We start from the raw sequence: 16,748 nt of genomic DNA, 5'->3' as shown, positions 1-16,748 counted from the left end.
CGTCCCTAAATCACCTGTATGATGCACCTCACTCACTGTCCCCTCCTAACACAGCACTGAGCAAACAGCCCCACGTCTGAACCATCCCTCTTCGTGCCAGAGAGTGCAGCTCCCCCATCCCACGGGGTAAATCAATCATTTATTTCTCCAGAGACTGAAGGTTTGTTCCTGACCTCCACCTGAGGGGCCTGAAAACCAGACAGCCAGGGTCCACCCTGCCACTTCATCCACAGAGCCCCTGCCCCACCAGCAGCACCTGCTCCTCCAAAGTGACACCTCTGCTTCCCCCAGCTTCCCACAGCCAGGGTCCCTCTGTGTGTCCCTTTATTAATTAGTTTATTAATTGCTGGGGTGTCCTGTGCAGGGCCAGGAGTTGGACTGGGTGGTCCCTGTGGGCCCCTTCCAGCTCAGGATATTCTCTGATTCTATTAGTTCATTTTCTAACATATCTCCCCTTCAACCTAATCAACATGCAATTAATACAGATTTAAACCAACTGGAGTTTGAAATCCAAAAGTGACAGGGAATTAACACAACTTTAGGTCTAATTCTCCCTCCTCCCAATCTTCTGCCTCACTCTATTGCATGATTTATATTGTTAAGTGGTTTGGGAACAGCCCGTTTCTCACTGGTTTAGAGAACCAAGTATCAGGGACAGGAACCAGTCAGGGCCACTGGGCAAGGTCACAGCCTAAGGGAGGGGGGATCACTTCATCCAGGGCCATTCCAGCCCTTGGGTATGGATGCCCAGCAATTGCCCTGCACAGGAGGCAGAACTGCTGCCCTGGGCAGGGCCCAGCCCTGAACAGGCTGCCCAGGGAGGGGCTGGAGTCTCCCTCAGCGGGGATATTGCAGAGCCCTCTGGGCACAATCCTGTGCCCTGTGCTCTGGGATGGCCCTGCCTGAGCAGGGAGGTGGCACCAGGGACCCTCTGGGGTCCCACAGCCTGATCCACTCTGTGGGATTCCCCAAGGAGGAAGAAGCAAGCCCAGCATCTCTCCTGCCTTGCTCTTTCTGTTCCCACCTCTCTGATGCCAGTTCCAAGGATCCTCAAATAACCAAAATTTGTCTGCAAGGTTTTCTTTGTTCTCATATCATTCCCCACATAAAAACCTCATCTCTTCCCATCCTTGAGACATCCCTTCAGTAATACATAAGGGAACATAAATCCTGAACTTACATATTTTTTCTAATACTACTATGTGTGACTGGTGGAGCATCACACAAAACATCAGAGTTAAAACTGAGCCCTGAGCCTTTCCTGCTGGATCCTGCTGCCCTCAGCAGTGACACCAGTCCCCCCGATGACAAGAACAGCAACTTCCAGCAGACTGGAATCCCACATTAGGGTTTTGGGCTACACTTAGCAAAGGGAAAGGCACGACGTGGGTTACACCAGGGTAATGGTTATTACTGTTATTGTCTTGTCAGAGCAAATAGGGAAAACTGAAATAAAGTCCAGCAGAACAGGGGGTTTATGTTCCCAGATATTTAAAGTATTCAGTGTTCCAGCCCACCTCACTGAATGCAGCAAATACTAAAAACACACAAAGGTCAACAAAAATTATTTAAAATCCAATAATGGAATATAAGCGAGCTTTAAAATTCATTAAATGGCTTTTCACTTTTTTATTCTCCTCCTCTGCTTCGTGTTTATAAAGTGTGATCAAGCAACTGCTTTGGAAGAATTAGTAGTAATTTGGTGCAAACGTGAGTGCCCTCATGATTTCATTTAAAGTGTAATATAGGCAAAGACCCAGAAAGGAATTCTTATCTTAAAATTAACCTCTCACTTTACCTTTATGCTCTGAGAACAGGCACAACCACGGTGGGCCACTACCCTACCCAAAATAGTGCATGAGCTCATGAAGATTAAAACTAAGGTAAAGTCAATTCTGAACCAGCAGGTAAGAAGCTTTGCTCGGCTCTCTGAGGCTCGAGGAAACAGCCAGAGTAACTCGGCTGGGGCACTGCTGGTGTCTGTTAATCCACTGCTGATTTCTCTCTTGTAGTGCTTTTCTGCTTTCTGTGTCTCAGCAGCACTTGGACACACCAAGGAACAGCAATTTGGATTCCAGTGCCCACAACACAGAAAGGCCCTGCTGTTCCATAGAGGAGATGGGAGCAAAGGAAGCCCGGTATCCCATTTGGGTGCTGGGGAACAGAGTCAGAGGGATTAAGGATGCTCAGAGGCAGCACATGGCACAGCTCAGCCCTTCCCAGCCTGAGCCTTCCCCTTCCAGAGCCAGGGAACTGCTGGGGGCACTCACACCTCAAACCACAGGAAGAGACCCAAGACCAAATGGCTTTAAACTGCCAGAGGGCAGGGCTGGATGGGATATTGGGAAGGAATTCTTCACTCTCACCCTGGCACAGGGTGCCCAGAGCAGCTGTGGCTGCCCCTGGATCCCTGGCAGTGCCCAAGGCCAGGCTGGACATTGGGACTGGGAGCAGCCTGGGACAGTGGGAGGTGTCCCTGCCACGGCAGGGGTGGCACTGGATGGGCTTTAAGATCCCTTTCCAACCCAACCCATTCTGTGATTCTAAGTCATTTCCACTTGCACATAGCTGAGGGTACTAAAGGGGAGAGGGACCAAGGCCTCCCCTTCCCTCCTTCCTTCCCGAGCATCCCATGCTGACACATCACACCGCTGGTTTCTCTGCACTGGAATTAAGTTCCCATGTGCACCATGGCACACCAGCTGTGAGGGAAGATGTGCTGACTGACTGCGTGTGACACAGCCCCAGAGCTCCAGAGCTCTCTCATTTTCCCTGCCAGCAGGAAGAATGGTGCTCCTGCACACCAGCCTGGCTCGCAGAGCCCAGGGAGATCCCTATTTTTAACACATCCATTAAAGCAGAGTTCTCAGATTACTCCCCCAGCAGAGCCAGCGATGCTGTCGGTGTTTCCTGTTCCAGGGCAGAACAAGTGCTGGGACATGGCAGACAGCCCTTGGCATCGCTCTCTGGGGTATCAGGGATCAGAGTGAAGCCCAGGGAGGAGCCCCTGGGAGGGCAGGATCACAGCAATGGGGATTCATTACACAGCGAGTGCCGAGCATCAGATTTTAAAAAGGAAAACGCAAACTGTGGTTTTTATCCAACTCACCAGGAATTTTATTCCTTTTTCAGGCAACTTTGCATCCCCCCAGGGACCCGAGCAGCAGAGCCCTGAGCTGCACCCCGAGCAGGCTGTGATGGCTCAGCACAGCCCTCTCCTCACACAGTTTTACGTCTCGTTGCATCATTCCTGCATTATTTTTAGATAACCGTCAGGGGATGTCAGAATGTGGGTCGATAGCTATTAGATTTATAGGCAGAAATAGCAAGGCTTGTAACTATAAGGTGTAAAGCACTCAACAATTTCTAGAACAAATCTGACCGTGGGGACTGGGGGCTGGAAAATACAGTTGCTTGTACTCCCAGAACTGTTTAGGAAAAATAATCTCCGTGCTGCTCGGATCCATTTCTGGAGTTGAATCACTGCTGTTGACTCACAGGAGGGTCAATACCCCGAGTATTCAGCTTGAACAGCCCTTTGCAGACTTTGATAAGGACACCTTACCAAAAATAAGCCTCTCTTTTAAATTTAATCTATCAACATGCAGAATGCCCTCAGCTACACCCCGCGGCTCAGGCGTGTCTGGAGGAGCTGGAAGCTGGCAGCCTGCCAGCAACATCTGGAACAGATGTTCCATTTTAGGCAAAGATTAGTGGTGTGAATCACAAAATCAGTAAAGCCTCCTTGGGTACCTGAGAAGGCTCATTTCCCTCTGCTGTTGTGCCCTGTTAACAGGTGGGTTTCTCACAGGCTGCATTTTCTGATCAGCAACACTCGTGCTCTCTGCCAGGAGAGGGTAAGGAGGGAGGATGGTGGCCTGGAATGGACCAGAAGATTCCCCAGAATCCAAGCACATGGACAGCACATGCCTAAAGCCAACTTCATCCATCAATCCTGCCTGGTGAAGAGGGGAGATCTCCAAGACAGCAAGCACAGGATTGCTCCTCAGCAATTCCTGCTGCCCTACAAAGGCCTCAGGGTATCCAGGATGCTTTGGGAGCCCAGCAGGGGAGACCTCCACCCAGGCAGAGTCCTGCCCTCTGGAATGGCAGCTGGAAGCCTGTAGGCATTGAAACATCTCTAGATGTGCCTGCTTCTCCAAATACATCCAATTCTCTCCCTGGAGACACAATAGGACACGGCTGATCCAGACTGAGGCTTGCAAACACCGTTATTCACATAATTACAGCACCTCTGTAGGTGTTTTGTATCCTTGGGGAGATATTTCTCACAGCTGCACAACTGAACAGGCAGTGTAAATCTAATGTACCTGTGTGAATTCTGCCAGCCAGGTAAGCTTCTGTTCTCCATTCAGGGAGACCTGAATTAATATGCAAAACTAAAACACCACTGTTGTCACTGTGTTCTGGTCACTGCTGTTGCAGCCCATGAACCCTGTGTTGTCTCTGCACGACAAATGCATTACTGGCTTATTACTCATTCGTTGTCAATGACAGGGAATATTTGGATCATGATGCCAAACAACCATCAAACCCCCAAATTATCTATCAGTTCCTTGTCAGATGGGTTGCAAACTAAATGTCACATTCATGTCTGAGCTTCCAGATGCTTCTAAATGTCTATCTTAGCCTCATCTTTTAACTCTGTTATTTCTCTAAGAAGTATTTCCTTTATTCATTCCTTGATCGGTATCAAACCCAGTTCTCAGGAACCTGCTAGGAATAATTTACAGGCAGCAGCTCTCAGGTGCCTTGAGCCTGTGCAGACCTCTCTCCTGCTGTGAGGAAGTTTAGGCTAAGAACTTCTAAAAGCAGGTACTGAATGCATAATTTGCATTATTCCTACTAGGGAATACGGCAACCAAACCTGTTGGGTGCATCCTAAATGTTAAAGTGGCAGTTTTCATCAAGTTAATATGTAAAGGCCATACAACATAATACAGTTATTTTCTACTTCAGAAACATCCTGGGAGTGGGATAGACTGGCAAGCACCATCCCAGCTGCTCTGTGACAACCATCAGTTAACACAGCAGCCACATCCCCATCCTTTATCACTTATCTCCACATCACCATTTCTTATATCAAAGGATTTCACCCACCAAGGCTCTGCTCCTATGAAGAACTGTTTTAGTTCAGTAACATCATTAAAGTTTGGGCCCTTCTGCCTACAAACAGCTTTTCCCTGCTCTCAGTTATTTACACTTAGTTATTTATCTTAATCAGGGGATTTCTTAGCATTTAAGTTAATATATTACCTACCTGTTAAAACCTTAATATTACCAGACTGTGGGTGTAGTGCTAGTACACTCTCCTAAATGCTGATAAAACCACTTTTAATCTGACTTATTTACATATATAATTTCTATACTCAGTGGTTAGCTAAGTTTGTAATGTGTTTGGAGGATGATAAGTGTTAGAGAAGATAAGCATTATCTTATCCTTATGGGAAGCAATTCCACGTATCTCCAAAGTGTTTTAAGTTAATTAAGTGCCACTTTACAAGGATAGCAACACCGTGCTGAGGGCTGTGATTCAGTGTCAGTTCCATGTCCATACGCAACCCTCCCAAAGTTAATTTCCTAATTGGATAAGCAGATGAGAGCAGAGCCAGAACACAGGAGGCTGCTGGCATGTGCTTGGCCGTACCTCAGCACATTCACATTATTCCATGTGCAAAAGCACAGATGCAGGCTGCCTTAAAAAATGAACACAGGCTTATTTCACCCCCAAGGAATGTAAAGTTCCTCTTCAACATTTAACATTTGGTAAAAGCAGCAGTTTAACCTGTGCATTTCTTTAGCATGGGGGAAGAAGCCCTCTCTGCTCACCCCTTTTCTGGCCAGCTTCACTTCAGCACTCCTTCATCACTTCTCTCTCTTTTACAGCAATTTACAAAGAGCTGTAATTCTCCCTGATCTTATACATCAAGTTGGACGGGGCTTGGAGCACCCTGGGATAGTGGAAGGTGTCCCTGCCCCTGGCAGAGGGCTGGAACTGGGTGGTCTTTAGGGTCCCTTCCAACCCAAACCATTTTCTGATTCTATGATCTGTTGAGAGACTCTAAAATAAAATGTAACAGAAGAGCTCTGGATGAGTCAGCAGTGCCCTTCTGTTCTCTGTCTTACCAGTATTTAGCTTGAAGTTCAGACTTTTTGTACTATTTTCCCTCACTACTCAGGTAGATGCCACATCATCCCTGTGTCATTGGCTTCCAGGCAGCTGAGCACTTACTGGAGTCTGCTGCTGCTGTGAACCCACCACTATCCACCAGCATCCAAAGCCCTAGGGAGGGAGCTTGTGGCCTTTGCACTGCTCAGAGGCTTTAATCCAAGAGCCAGACCTCTGCTGGACACAGAGCTGGAAGGTGGCTGCCTGGGAGGTTCCTCAGGTCCCCAGTGAGCAGCACAAGTAACCTGCTCACAATCTTTTCCAGGTGCTCAGCTATGGCAGGTACAGGGGATGGCTCCCCACACCCAAAACCAGGGTTTATTTAGTGCTCTCTCCCCCCTGCACCCCCTATTTTCCAGTGGCAGCACCATTTACTGACCCACCCCACTGAGAGGGTCTCACAGTACCTCTGGACACTGGACACAAACACCAGCTGTCCTCAAGCCATGTCACTCACTCTACAGCCACTGTGATGTTAAAGCTTGGCCCACATTTGCTGTCTCAAAGTCCTATAAATGCCCAATTCCTCAAATTCCTCATGGTCATCACTGAGTCATACATACATTAGCCTCAGAAGAATGGCATTAGCTAATGGGAAGACTTTGCCCAGCACTGCCCAGGAAGAAGCACACGGCTCCTGAAAATGCTGAATGCTCCCTTCTGAGTCTCTGCTCCCTGCAGCTCCTCACCTGGTCACATAGCACAGAAACCCTCTCTTTGTAAGCACAGAGACAAACTGAAAAGTTCATTTGTGCAAATCTCCGTGACGTTGAAATAATCTGGATCACAATTTGTGCTTATGTAAATGTCAGCACACAAAAAACCAGGCTTGGATCAGAAAGACAAGTTGTAGTTAACACCCAGAGTAAAATACACACATTCCTTTCTGACCTTCATTAGCTTTCTCTGGACATCTGCTGGACAAAAGAATTCCATCCATAGCAGTGACTGCAGAAATTACAAATCCTCTGAAGTCCCAGATCAGTGCCTGCACATACAAAGCCCTCCATTCCAAAGGGTGCCCTCGTACCTCTCTGTGTGGGAGCCATCAGTTAGAGACCAGCAAAGAGCAAACCCCACACAACCTGTGCAACGAGTTAAAGGGCTTTCAGAAATGAACAGAGCAAATGTACAGATTGAGCCACGTTTGGGACAGCTCTCCTTGCCCAGAGAGGAGTAAGAGGGAGCCTGGTGTTATTTCCAGAGTGGCATGGCAGAGAAACGTCATTCAGACACTACGATTGTGTCAAATCCCTCCTTTCCCAGCGCCAAGGCAGTGTTGTTTAGGTGTTTTCATGGCTGACCTTTACAGAGATAAATAAATACACAGACATAAAACATGAGGGCTGCTGTACCACCGAGAGCTGTTATTTCCAATCTGCTTTACACTACATGACTCACAAACCAAACCCACAGCAACGGTACGATCAGATTGCTCATTTCATCTGTACAGAATGGAGCTTTTGAAGACATTCAGGTTTTTAAAGATGGCTTCAACTCCCACTGAAATCCAGCCAAGTCCTATAATGCAGAAGAAATCCATAGCTGGCTGCACCCAGACTGGGTTGTAGTTTCTCTCTTTGGCCAAACACTTCCCAATGCTCTGTGAGGTGCAGGCTTTCCACATGCCACCCTACGAGATACTTTATTCCACGATTTTGTAGCTGCTAAACCACAGGTCAGAAACATGACCTTTTAGAACCAAATGAAACATGACCTTTTAGAACCAAAAGAGAAATCTCTCAGTGGGTCGTTGTGCAAGGAGCTTGGCCCAGAGCTGAGGAGGGCTTTATGAGGCACCAGCACAAAACTACCCACGTGAAAATCAAGGAGAAGTGGTGAGCTCCTATTTGCACATTTCCAGCAGGCAGGAGATTTTAGAGGTGCTCCTCAACTGCCCAGGATGAATGCTGATCAAGGCACAGAAAATTCCTGGAGGGGAAGCCAACCCAGCTGCTCCTCATCCTCAGTCCTTGGGACTGTCCCAGTGCCCCTGACAGCTTCCTTTCAGTGCTGGTGGGTGGTGGTGGGGTTCACCTGGCCCCCCACATCTTGCTGTAAACCCGAGCCCTGCTGAAGCACGGCTCACAGCCACCCCTCAGAGCACTGAGCACACTGAGCTTCTCTCAAAAGCACATGTACCAAATATACACTTGACCCAAAGTTACATAAGCGCCGTGCCAGAGCTATTTTTCAGCCAGACTGATCAGCGCTGCTATAAATCACCCCAGGATGCAGAGGCCAGACAAGATGTCACATTTATGTGCTCAGCTTTCTGCCTGCCCTGAGAAAACGTTTGTGATATGCCAACATATCTATTCCCTCTCTGCCTCCCCTGGTGTGTAGGTGCATGACTGCTGCTCAGCACTGAGCAGGCTCCAGCACAGCGCTCCCCGTGCCCACAGCAGCCTGGGGACAGCACTGAGCTGTCCGTGCCCCTGCAGCGCGTCTCAGCAGCCCCGGCCAGCGCCAAGAGCAGCCCCCAGGGCAGGGCAGGGAGCCCACGTTAACCTCCACAGAAGGGCAATAACCGATAACCTCAGCTCACCCTGTGTGTGTGCAGGGATAGCAGACTGCTGCATGATCCCTTGTCCTATCCTAGTCCAACGCCCTGGTGTAAGGGTCCTATCCTGAGCTGCAGTTACTGCCCAAATAACTGCCTAAATCCTCCTGGAAACTTATGCCCTAGCAGGATCCAGGAGCAGGCAATTTCACAGTGTGACTGCAAATAACATTCAACTTTCTACCTTATTCCTTGTTATTCTTACGCTTCACCTCTGTTTATCACCCAGCAGTGCTGCTTCAACATCTCGTGGTGCCAGGCACAGGCAGGACAGGTTTCTCACACGAGTGTATAAAGTAGGAATATCAATAACACTTTCCTCCTCAGCTGAGTGCTCCAGTGCTGTCCCCAAAGCCACTGCCTGAGCCAAGTGCTCCAGGAAAGCCACGCTGCATCCCTGCACCTGCCTCTCCTCCTGGTGCAAAGGGACACCAGCTACAGCCCAGGTTCAGCACAGAGACACAGCACACACCAGCTCTTGGTTCAGCACAGCACAGAATGGGGCATGAGCTCCATATTCCAAACTCAGAGAGGGAATCACACTGACACTGCCAGAAACACCAACTCTGCTCATTCCGACACACAGAAACTCGCAGGCATTAAAACTACGGAGATTGGAAGCAATAAGCAAGACCCTGGATTGAAATTGCACCCCCAGTTGTGAATCTGTGGGGAACAACTTTTAAAAAATCAGCTTCCACAGTGAGTGTTTTAATTAGATACCTCACCTAGATTTTCTTACATCTCTACAACGTGTTTCTCTATCCTGCACAGCATCTCTAAAACTCCCTTTCCACATCTCAGAGCTACTGAACCTGGTGAGATTTTAATAGAAATCCCTTTTCTGTGCTATAAAGAGAAGCATTACTTGAGATTTTAATTAGCAGTTGTCAGTGCTGAGCCATAGGAAATACTGAATAGTTTGCTTAACTTCTTAGAGAAAGTGCTTTTGCTTTCTGACCTTCTGCACTCAAATGATGCAACACACTTGAGCCATTAAAAACTCCTTTCCAAACCCAGCTCTGTAGGAGTAAAAGCCATTCCCTCGATCGATACACACTGTGCTGCTCCAACCCGTGTTCGCCCACTGCACACCCGGCTCGTTTGATGCAGAAATCGTGCCACTGTCATTTTCTGACCGCCGCTGTAAATGTGAAAGGCAGCATTCTGTTATTACCATTTCCCTCCATCCTGTGCAAGGTACCCCGGGCTTTAAACACACACGGAACTTGGAAATCAGATGCTAAATCGATTCAGTGCGTCAAGAGCCCGTTTGCACAACAACAGAAAGGAGAGCAGGGGTCCGTCATGCAAACTTCAGGCAAGGCGGGCACCTGCTCCGAGCCTCGGTTCACCACCGACCCTACCCCAAAGACATTAAAGAGCAGGAGAACTACTCCTACCATTCAGCTGCCTGTAGACAATGTCTTCTAGGAGCGAGAGCCTCTTCAGCACTGCATCCTGGATGGAGCTGATGCCGTGGGCTGTCAAGTTGACCACTTCTGCCCTGGGATGGATGTCATGGAAGGAGTCGCTGCTCTTGGTCGTGATGGGTCTGCACTTGGCCAGGAAGAGGACGAAGCCAGCCACGGCGATCAGGTTTAACACCAGCAAGACTTTGACTCTCCTCAAAGAAGCCATCAAACTTCCCGAGGGGCCCCGCCAGCCGCCGCGCTGCCGGCAGGGCTATGGGAGCGGGCAGGCGGCCGCCCGCCGCTGCGCGCACATCGCGGGGAGCGCGTCCCGGCCGGCCGGGCTGGCCGCACGACCGCGGCGGCGAGCGGAGCGGGAGGGCTGGCGAGCAGCGGCACCGCTCGCCCAGGCGCGGCGAGCCCGCCCCGGACTACGGCCCCGCAAAGGAGGCGCGGCCGGGGCCGCCCGCCCCGCTCCGCCCGCCGCGCTGCCGCCGCCGCAACTTCATGCCCCGCGCAGGGCGGCCGCGCCGGGGCTGCGGGGCGGCCGCGGGGCCGAGGAGCCCTGCGGGGCCGAGGAGCCCTGCGGCAGCAGCGGCGGCAGCGCCGGCTCCAGCGCCGACCCCCGCCCGCCTCCCGCCTCCGCCGGCCCGCGGGGCCGCTGCTGCGCGGCGCGGGCCGGGCCGGCGCCCCCTGCGCGGGCGGAGCGGGGCCGGGGCCGGGGGCGGGCGGGGGCGCGGGGCGCCCGCCCCTCACGGCGCCGGGGAGGGGGCGGCGGAGCGGCCGCGGCGGAGCCCCCGCCCCGCGCAGGGCCGGCGGCTGCGGCAGAGCCCCCGCGCAGCGCCCGCGCCTGCGGAGAGCGGCCCGGCCGCCGCCACAGCCCGGCACGGAGGCCCGAGCGCGGCGCGGGGGCCCGGGGGCCGCGGCGGGGCCGAGCGGGCAGCGCGGCCGGGCATCGCTCCCGCCGGCCCTGCGGGGTGCGGAGCGCCGGGGCCGTGCGGGGGATGCGGAGTGCCGGGGTGCCGGGGTGCCGGGGTGCCGGGGCCGTGTCGGGATGCGCAGTGCGGGGTGCGGAGCCTGGGCTGCCAGGGCCGTGCGGGGATGAGGAGCGCGGGCTGCGGGGTGCCGGGGGCCGGGGCCGTGCGGGGATGCGGCCGCGGGGCTGTAACGGGGGGAGATGGGGCCGCTCGCGGTAACGCGGTCGGGCTGCTCGGTGTCACAGAAAGTTTGAGCCCCCCGGGCCGGTGCGTGGCCCTCTCGTGGATACTGCTCCCCCCGTTCCCGGATGGAAGCTTTGTGCTCTCCCTCGGAACCCTGGCTTTCCCGACCCCGGCACGGAATGACAAAGAAAGCTTCCCCAGGCTCCCCAGGCCTTCCGAGCCGGAGCGAGGGAATGACTTCAGAGCTGTCACCACTCTCCTTAGTAAGGATCGTCAGTACCTCAAACCCTGACATGAGGTAAAGTGATAAACATCATAAACTACAATTCACATCCAACGTTTTAATGGCAGAAAGCTGAATCCTCTCATGAGAGCACAGCCACTACTGAACAACCCCAGTAACCCCCCTCTTCCGAGCTTTATCCATGTGCCACAGTTAACCCTGCCTTTCAGAAAGATGGCACCAACACGGATTAGAAATTCAAACAACCTTGAGTCATTGTATCCTACAAGGCAACTTTTCAAAAGGTAAGAATAACCCCTCTCACCTTCAAGCCATAATTTTTAAAAAAAAAAAAAAAAAGAGAAACAAAAAAATCAATGCCATGGAAACAAACCTAAAATTGCCTTGGAGGATTTGGAGTTTTAATTTTGTCCTAGCTGTACATGAAGTCTTTTATGGCTTCTGTGTTCAGACCCAGGATCCTGCTACAAACCTGGAGAAGAGACAGGCACATAACTCATAATCAGACCCTAAAATACTGTGGTCAGTCCATCATCCACAGCAGGTTCATTATTCTGCTAAGACGGTGAAAATGTGAATGATGTGCGTGACATAAAGCTAGAAGTACCTCAGAAATTGCTGAAATCCAGCTTTTGGCAGGCACCGAGGGGAAGCTGGTTTGGGGGTTCTACAGGGGTGTTTTGGCACATGATAAACAGAAGGTTTGTTTCCAAAGCTGACAACTGAGATTTTTCTTCTCTATAAATAAAAGCACTTTTTATTAAACAAATAAACAAACACCACCCCAACTTGGCAGAGTAGTTTACCAAAAAGGGAAACCACATGGCCTCAACTGCCAGGAGCAGAAATACTTGTGCAAGCAGAAAAGTACTTGCTGCTTATTCTGAAGCAGTCTGGGATAAAGACTTGTTCCCGTTGTCCTTCACTACCACTGCTCCCACTGAAGTCAGGCTGGTGCATTACACAGAAGCAGCAAGATCTATTTTAATTATAAACCAGTTTGGGAAAAGCTGGATTTAAAAACGTTTGGCACGTGGCTGTTACAGATGATCCCAATGGAAAAAAAATAATCTTAGGATCTTAAAAAAGAGAATGCAAGAATTTGAAGCAGCTCCTTGCTGAAGCACAAGGTGAGCATTTTTGCCACCAGTTTCTTTAAGAAAGGAGCAGAATTAAGTCCCCAAAAAAGCAGGAGGGAGGGAGAAAGCCACAACTGCCCTTAGGGTGACAGATGGCCACAGGGCACCTGGCACCGTGAGTGTGTGTGGTCCCGGGGAAGACAGCATGGCAGGAGAAAATAAAGATGTCCCTAAAAAATGCAAGGAAAAAAATATCTCTGTGGGAAATAACACGAGAGCAAAAAATTCAGAATACACATGTGCCAACAGCCCCCCTGCCCTATCCGGGAGGATTAACTTCCAAAAGCTCCCCAGGTGTCTGTTGTTGCTGCTGCTGTTCTTTTATTCGGGGGAGAGGCAAGCAGCAGACCTTGAAGCTGTGCTGGCTGACAACGATCCCATCACCTGGGACTGTCCCCAGCCCAGCTACATCTGCCTGCAGGAGAGCTGGCCCTGCTGCTGGCCTCGGGGGCAGCTGGGCAGTGCTTCCCTTTGCAGAACTCCTACGGGAACCAGCCTGAGGAAAATCTGATCCCCCTTCCTGAACTGGTTTGCAGCATTCCATGTTCCACAGGCCCCTTCTGCCGTGCCACTCTCAGAAGTAATGATTTTCCCTTCCTTTCTTTCATGTGGGAGAAGTTATTTTGGTTTTGTTCAGTTGTACTCCAATCACTTGTGGCCTGAGGACCAAGCAAACCCCAAAGTATTCACACCAAGCATCACATTCCCTTCAGTGTGTCCTGAGAAGCTCCCCCCAGCATGTTCTGAACGAGGCTCAGCTCTCTGGGACTGCCAAGGAGCCAAATGCCACCTGTGCCACCAGAGCTGCAGAATTATCCACAAACAGATCCCTCTGTACCTCCCCTACAGCAACAAGAGAGCCGAATGCTTTAGATAACAAACAACAATCAGGATCCAAGAGTCCGCTGAGTCAGAGACTCACAGAATCACCGAGGCTGGGAATGACCTCCAAGATCACCGGGTCCAAACATCAAGGCTGCCCCATCACCCTGCTCAGCACTAACCCCTGTCCCCAAGGACCACATCCACACATTTTTGGAACACTTCCAGGGATGGTGACTCCACCCCTGCTGTGGGCAGCCTGTGCCAGGCCCTGACCACCCTTTCAGTGATGAAATTTTCCTAATATCTAATTTAACTTCAGCTTGAGGCTGTTTCCTGTCACCCTGCCCTGAAGATGGACACCAACAGGACACGGCCGTAGGAGACCAGGAGAAGTTATGCTTTGTGGCATTCCAGTCCTGAGAGTGGCTTCCCCACCTATATTTCCTTAGAGCTTTGCACCCCCAGAACAGTGAACTGAATCTCAACAGCAAATCCAAAATGGTAGCTTGAAAATGTTTGACAAGACCCCACTCTCTAAATCAGGGTTCAACCAAGGCATAGCTCAGCCTCCACTGGAGAGTGTGGAGGGTTTTTTTCTATTTTTCATCCTTTTTTTTTTTTTTCCATCTTCATTACATTCCTACCAGGGGAAAAAAAAAAAAAAAGGCTTGAAACATTGTTACTAAATAGAGAGGAAGAACTAAAGGACGTGGCTCAGTATCGGGCAGAGATCAGTTTGCATGTCTAATAGAAAAATTCTATTTTTGCCCATTCCAGTGGAGTTCTGTGAAAAGCACACACGCACTTTTCAAGTGCTAGCCAAAATAATTACTTCTCTCCTTCTGTGGGGGGAAAAAATCCACTAAATCATGAATATTCAATGGATTGGTTAATGACATAGTAATGCTTTAGCTGAAATCTTTGCTCCTTAAAATACAGCCAACACGAGCTGCCAGTTACAAGAAGAATTAAAAATACAAAAATAACTTGATTTGCAGAAGTTATCATCCCCCGATCGCTTCAGGAGTGTGTGATGGTAGCATGATACCATGACAGATCTGGGGCAGACTGTCTTCACAATCTGCGAGATGTAAAACAGGCCGGAAAAAATAGTTTCTGTTACTCACTGGAGCTTCTGCCAGTGCTGGGGGTTCTGCAGGGCACGGGTGCCTTCCCTCAGCACCAGCTCAGCTCTCTCCCAGCTGATCCCAGGCCCTGCACCCAGTTACATTTCCAGCCTTGTAGCACCAGCACAAAGGAAAAAAAAAAAATGCTTGGCTCTTTTAGCTAAATTTCCTTGAGTTGCATAAATGAGCCTTTCTGTGACCAACTCCCTGTATGAGAACAATAATCGGCTAAAGAAAAAAACAAACAAAACCGAACAAAAATCTGCAGAAAAGGTTCAATTTAAAGCCAGTTTTGCTTCCTCAGAATCTTGCTGTGAGTGCAATTGAGTTATTTCTTTGTTTTCGGGCTTCAGGTGGTGCTTAGGAGTTGCATCTTCCCTTTTTTCTCTCAGGCTCTCAAGAATTTCTGATTATTCAGCCTTCATTTTGTTGCTTTGCCACTCAAAACCACCTCTGAGAAAGCCCCACGTCCATCAGGTAGGTGAATTCAAGCCTCCATGTTGCCTATGAACTCTGTTTTTCCCACTGGAGTTTTCTCCATGCCGGAATCTGCTCCCTGCAAGGGTCACCAACATCGCTGTGAGGCCCGGGCTGGTGAAATGAGTGAAACTTGTATAGAAAGATGTTTTATCATTTTCAGAAGCCAATATTCCAAAGCTGATGGCTCACTCTGCTCTCTCTGAGCCATTTCTGACAGTACTTCCGGCACGTTTTTAACATCAAGGAGTGAACCCTTTATCTCCAGCCTTAACGTTCTTCTCCACTGTGGGAACAGCTAATGCACAAAAGTAACTTTCCTCAGTGTTATCTTCAAAGCTGGGAACATATTTAGTTCCCTGTTACAATAACTCCATTCATATTTCATGAATGTTTAAGTTCAGCCTGTGAGCATGGACAGCTCATCACTGATATATTGGGGAAATGCTGTGAAAAAACAAACAACTTATTGTACTTTTAGCTTATGAGATTGCTTTATGGCTCCCTCAAGGATATTAAAAAGATCTTTGCTATGGTTATCAATAAGTATCTTTCAGGATCAGCATTTATAAAGCTTCTAGAATGGCTTCAGCTCTTGGCTGACTTCAGAAATTAAGGACCTCACTCCCAAAAAAACAAAATCATAGCTTAAAGTCAACTATTCTTCAGTTTGGTTGCTTTGAACTTCAATATTCATCTTGATGACCAGAGTCTAATTCTTAAATCATTTTATTATTAGAGCTGGTTTGAAAAGCTTCAGCTTCTTTCTTGAAAAACAGGGGGAAGGGAGAAGAGCAAGAGGAGCAAGTTCATTGAAATTTTGATAAATCATCAAAAAATCAGAAAATCCATTTTAAATATTGACTTTTTGTGTGACTAGAAAATAAATTCTCTCTTATTTCTTTTTCATTACAGAAGATACTTATATGGCCTAAGTTATTTCAGCACCTAATCATCACCTGATAGTCCCTGAGCCAGGGAATACCATTGTTTCTTCACATTACACCAGCAAAGAAAAAGATGCCTGAAGACCTTTGAAAAAAACCACAGAATCTCAGACTGGTTTGGGTTGGAAAGGGACCTTAAAGCCCATCCCATTCCACCCCTGCCATGGGCAGGGACACCTCCCACTGTCCCAGGCTGCTCCCAGCCCCAATGTCCAGCCTGGCCTTGGGCACTGCCAGGGATCCAGGGGCAGCCCCAGCTGCTCTGGGCACCCTGTGCCAGGGCCTGCCCACCCTCCCAGGGAACAATTCCTTCCCCATATCCCATCTACCCCTGCCCTCTGGCACTGGGGAGCCATTCTCCTGGGGTTTAAACTCCCAAGGGAACCAAGAGATGACACAAAGGAGCTGGCCAGGACTAAAGCCTTTAGGAGCCTTGAGGACAAGAGGTCATTTTGTCACCAGACCCTTGAGTCCCAGGCTGACACACTCAGCTGACACACTCACCAGCACCACAGTACGGCCATGCCAGTGGGGAGCAGGGAAATGCTGAAGGATCCCAAAGCCAAACGGCAGCATCCCTGTTCCTGTGAACATCGGGACTGCCTTTCCATGGCTGTCAGAAGGGCAGATCTGCCACTGCAGCCAAGACAAAGCCCAGAAGTCA

The 16,748-nt window shown here is 49.8% G+C and overlaps 1 protein-coding gene and 1 long non-coding RNA gene across 2 annotated transcripts in view; one reads left to right on the top strand and one right to left on the bottom strand.

Annotated features, from left to right (window-relative positions):
• GALNT17 (polypeptide N-acetylgalactosaminyltransferase 17) overlaps positions 1-10,527 on the bottom strand; it is a 214,246-nt gene extending 203,719 nt beyond the window's left edge. Inside the window, exon 1 of the mRNA XM_048324406.1 lies at positions 10,157-10,527. Within this exon, the coding sequence (XP_048180363.1) occupies positions 10,157-10,394 (238 nt within the window). The 5' untranslated portion in view covers positions 10,395-10,527. The remainder of the gene's footprint in view (positions 1-10,156) is intronic.
• Positions 10,528-11,328: 801 nt separating this feature from the next.
• Positions 11,329-16,210, top strand: LOC125336463. Its single transcript, XR_007207758.1, has 3 exons — positions 11,329-11,853; positions 15,053-15,137; positions 16,053-16,210. It is a non-coding gene; the product is annotated as an uncharacterized LOC125336463 (long non-coding RNA).
• The last annotated feature ends 538 nt before the right edge of the window (positions 16,211-16,748 follow it).

The sequence above is a fragment of the Corvus hawaiiensis genome, chromosome 20 (assembly GCF_020740725.1).
Source record: "Corvus hawaiiensis isolate bCorHaw1 chromosome 20, bCorHaw1.pri.cur, whole genome shotgun sequence".
In the NCBI taxonomy this organism is placed as follows: domain Eukaryota; kingdom Metazoa; phylum Chordata; class Aves; order Passeriformes; family Corvidae; genus Corvus; species Corvus hawaiiensis.
This window is presented reverse-complemented; position numbering and strand designations above follow the sequence as displayed.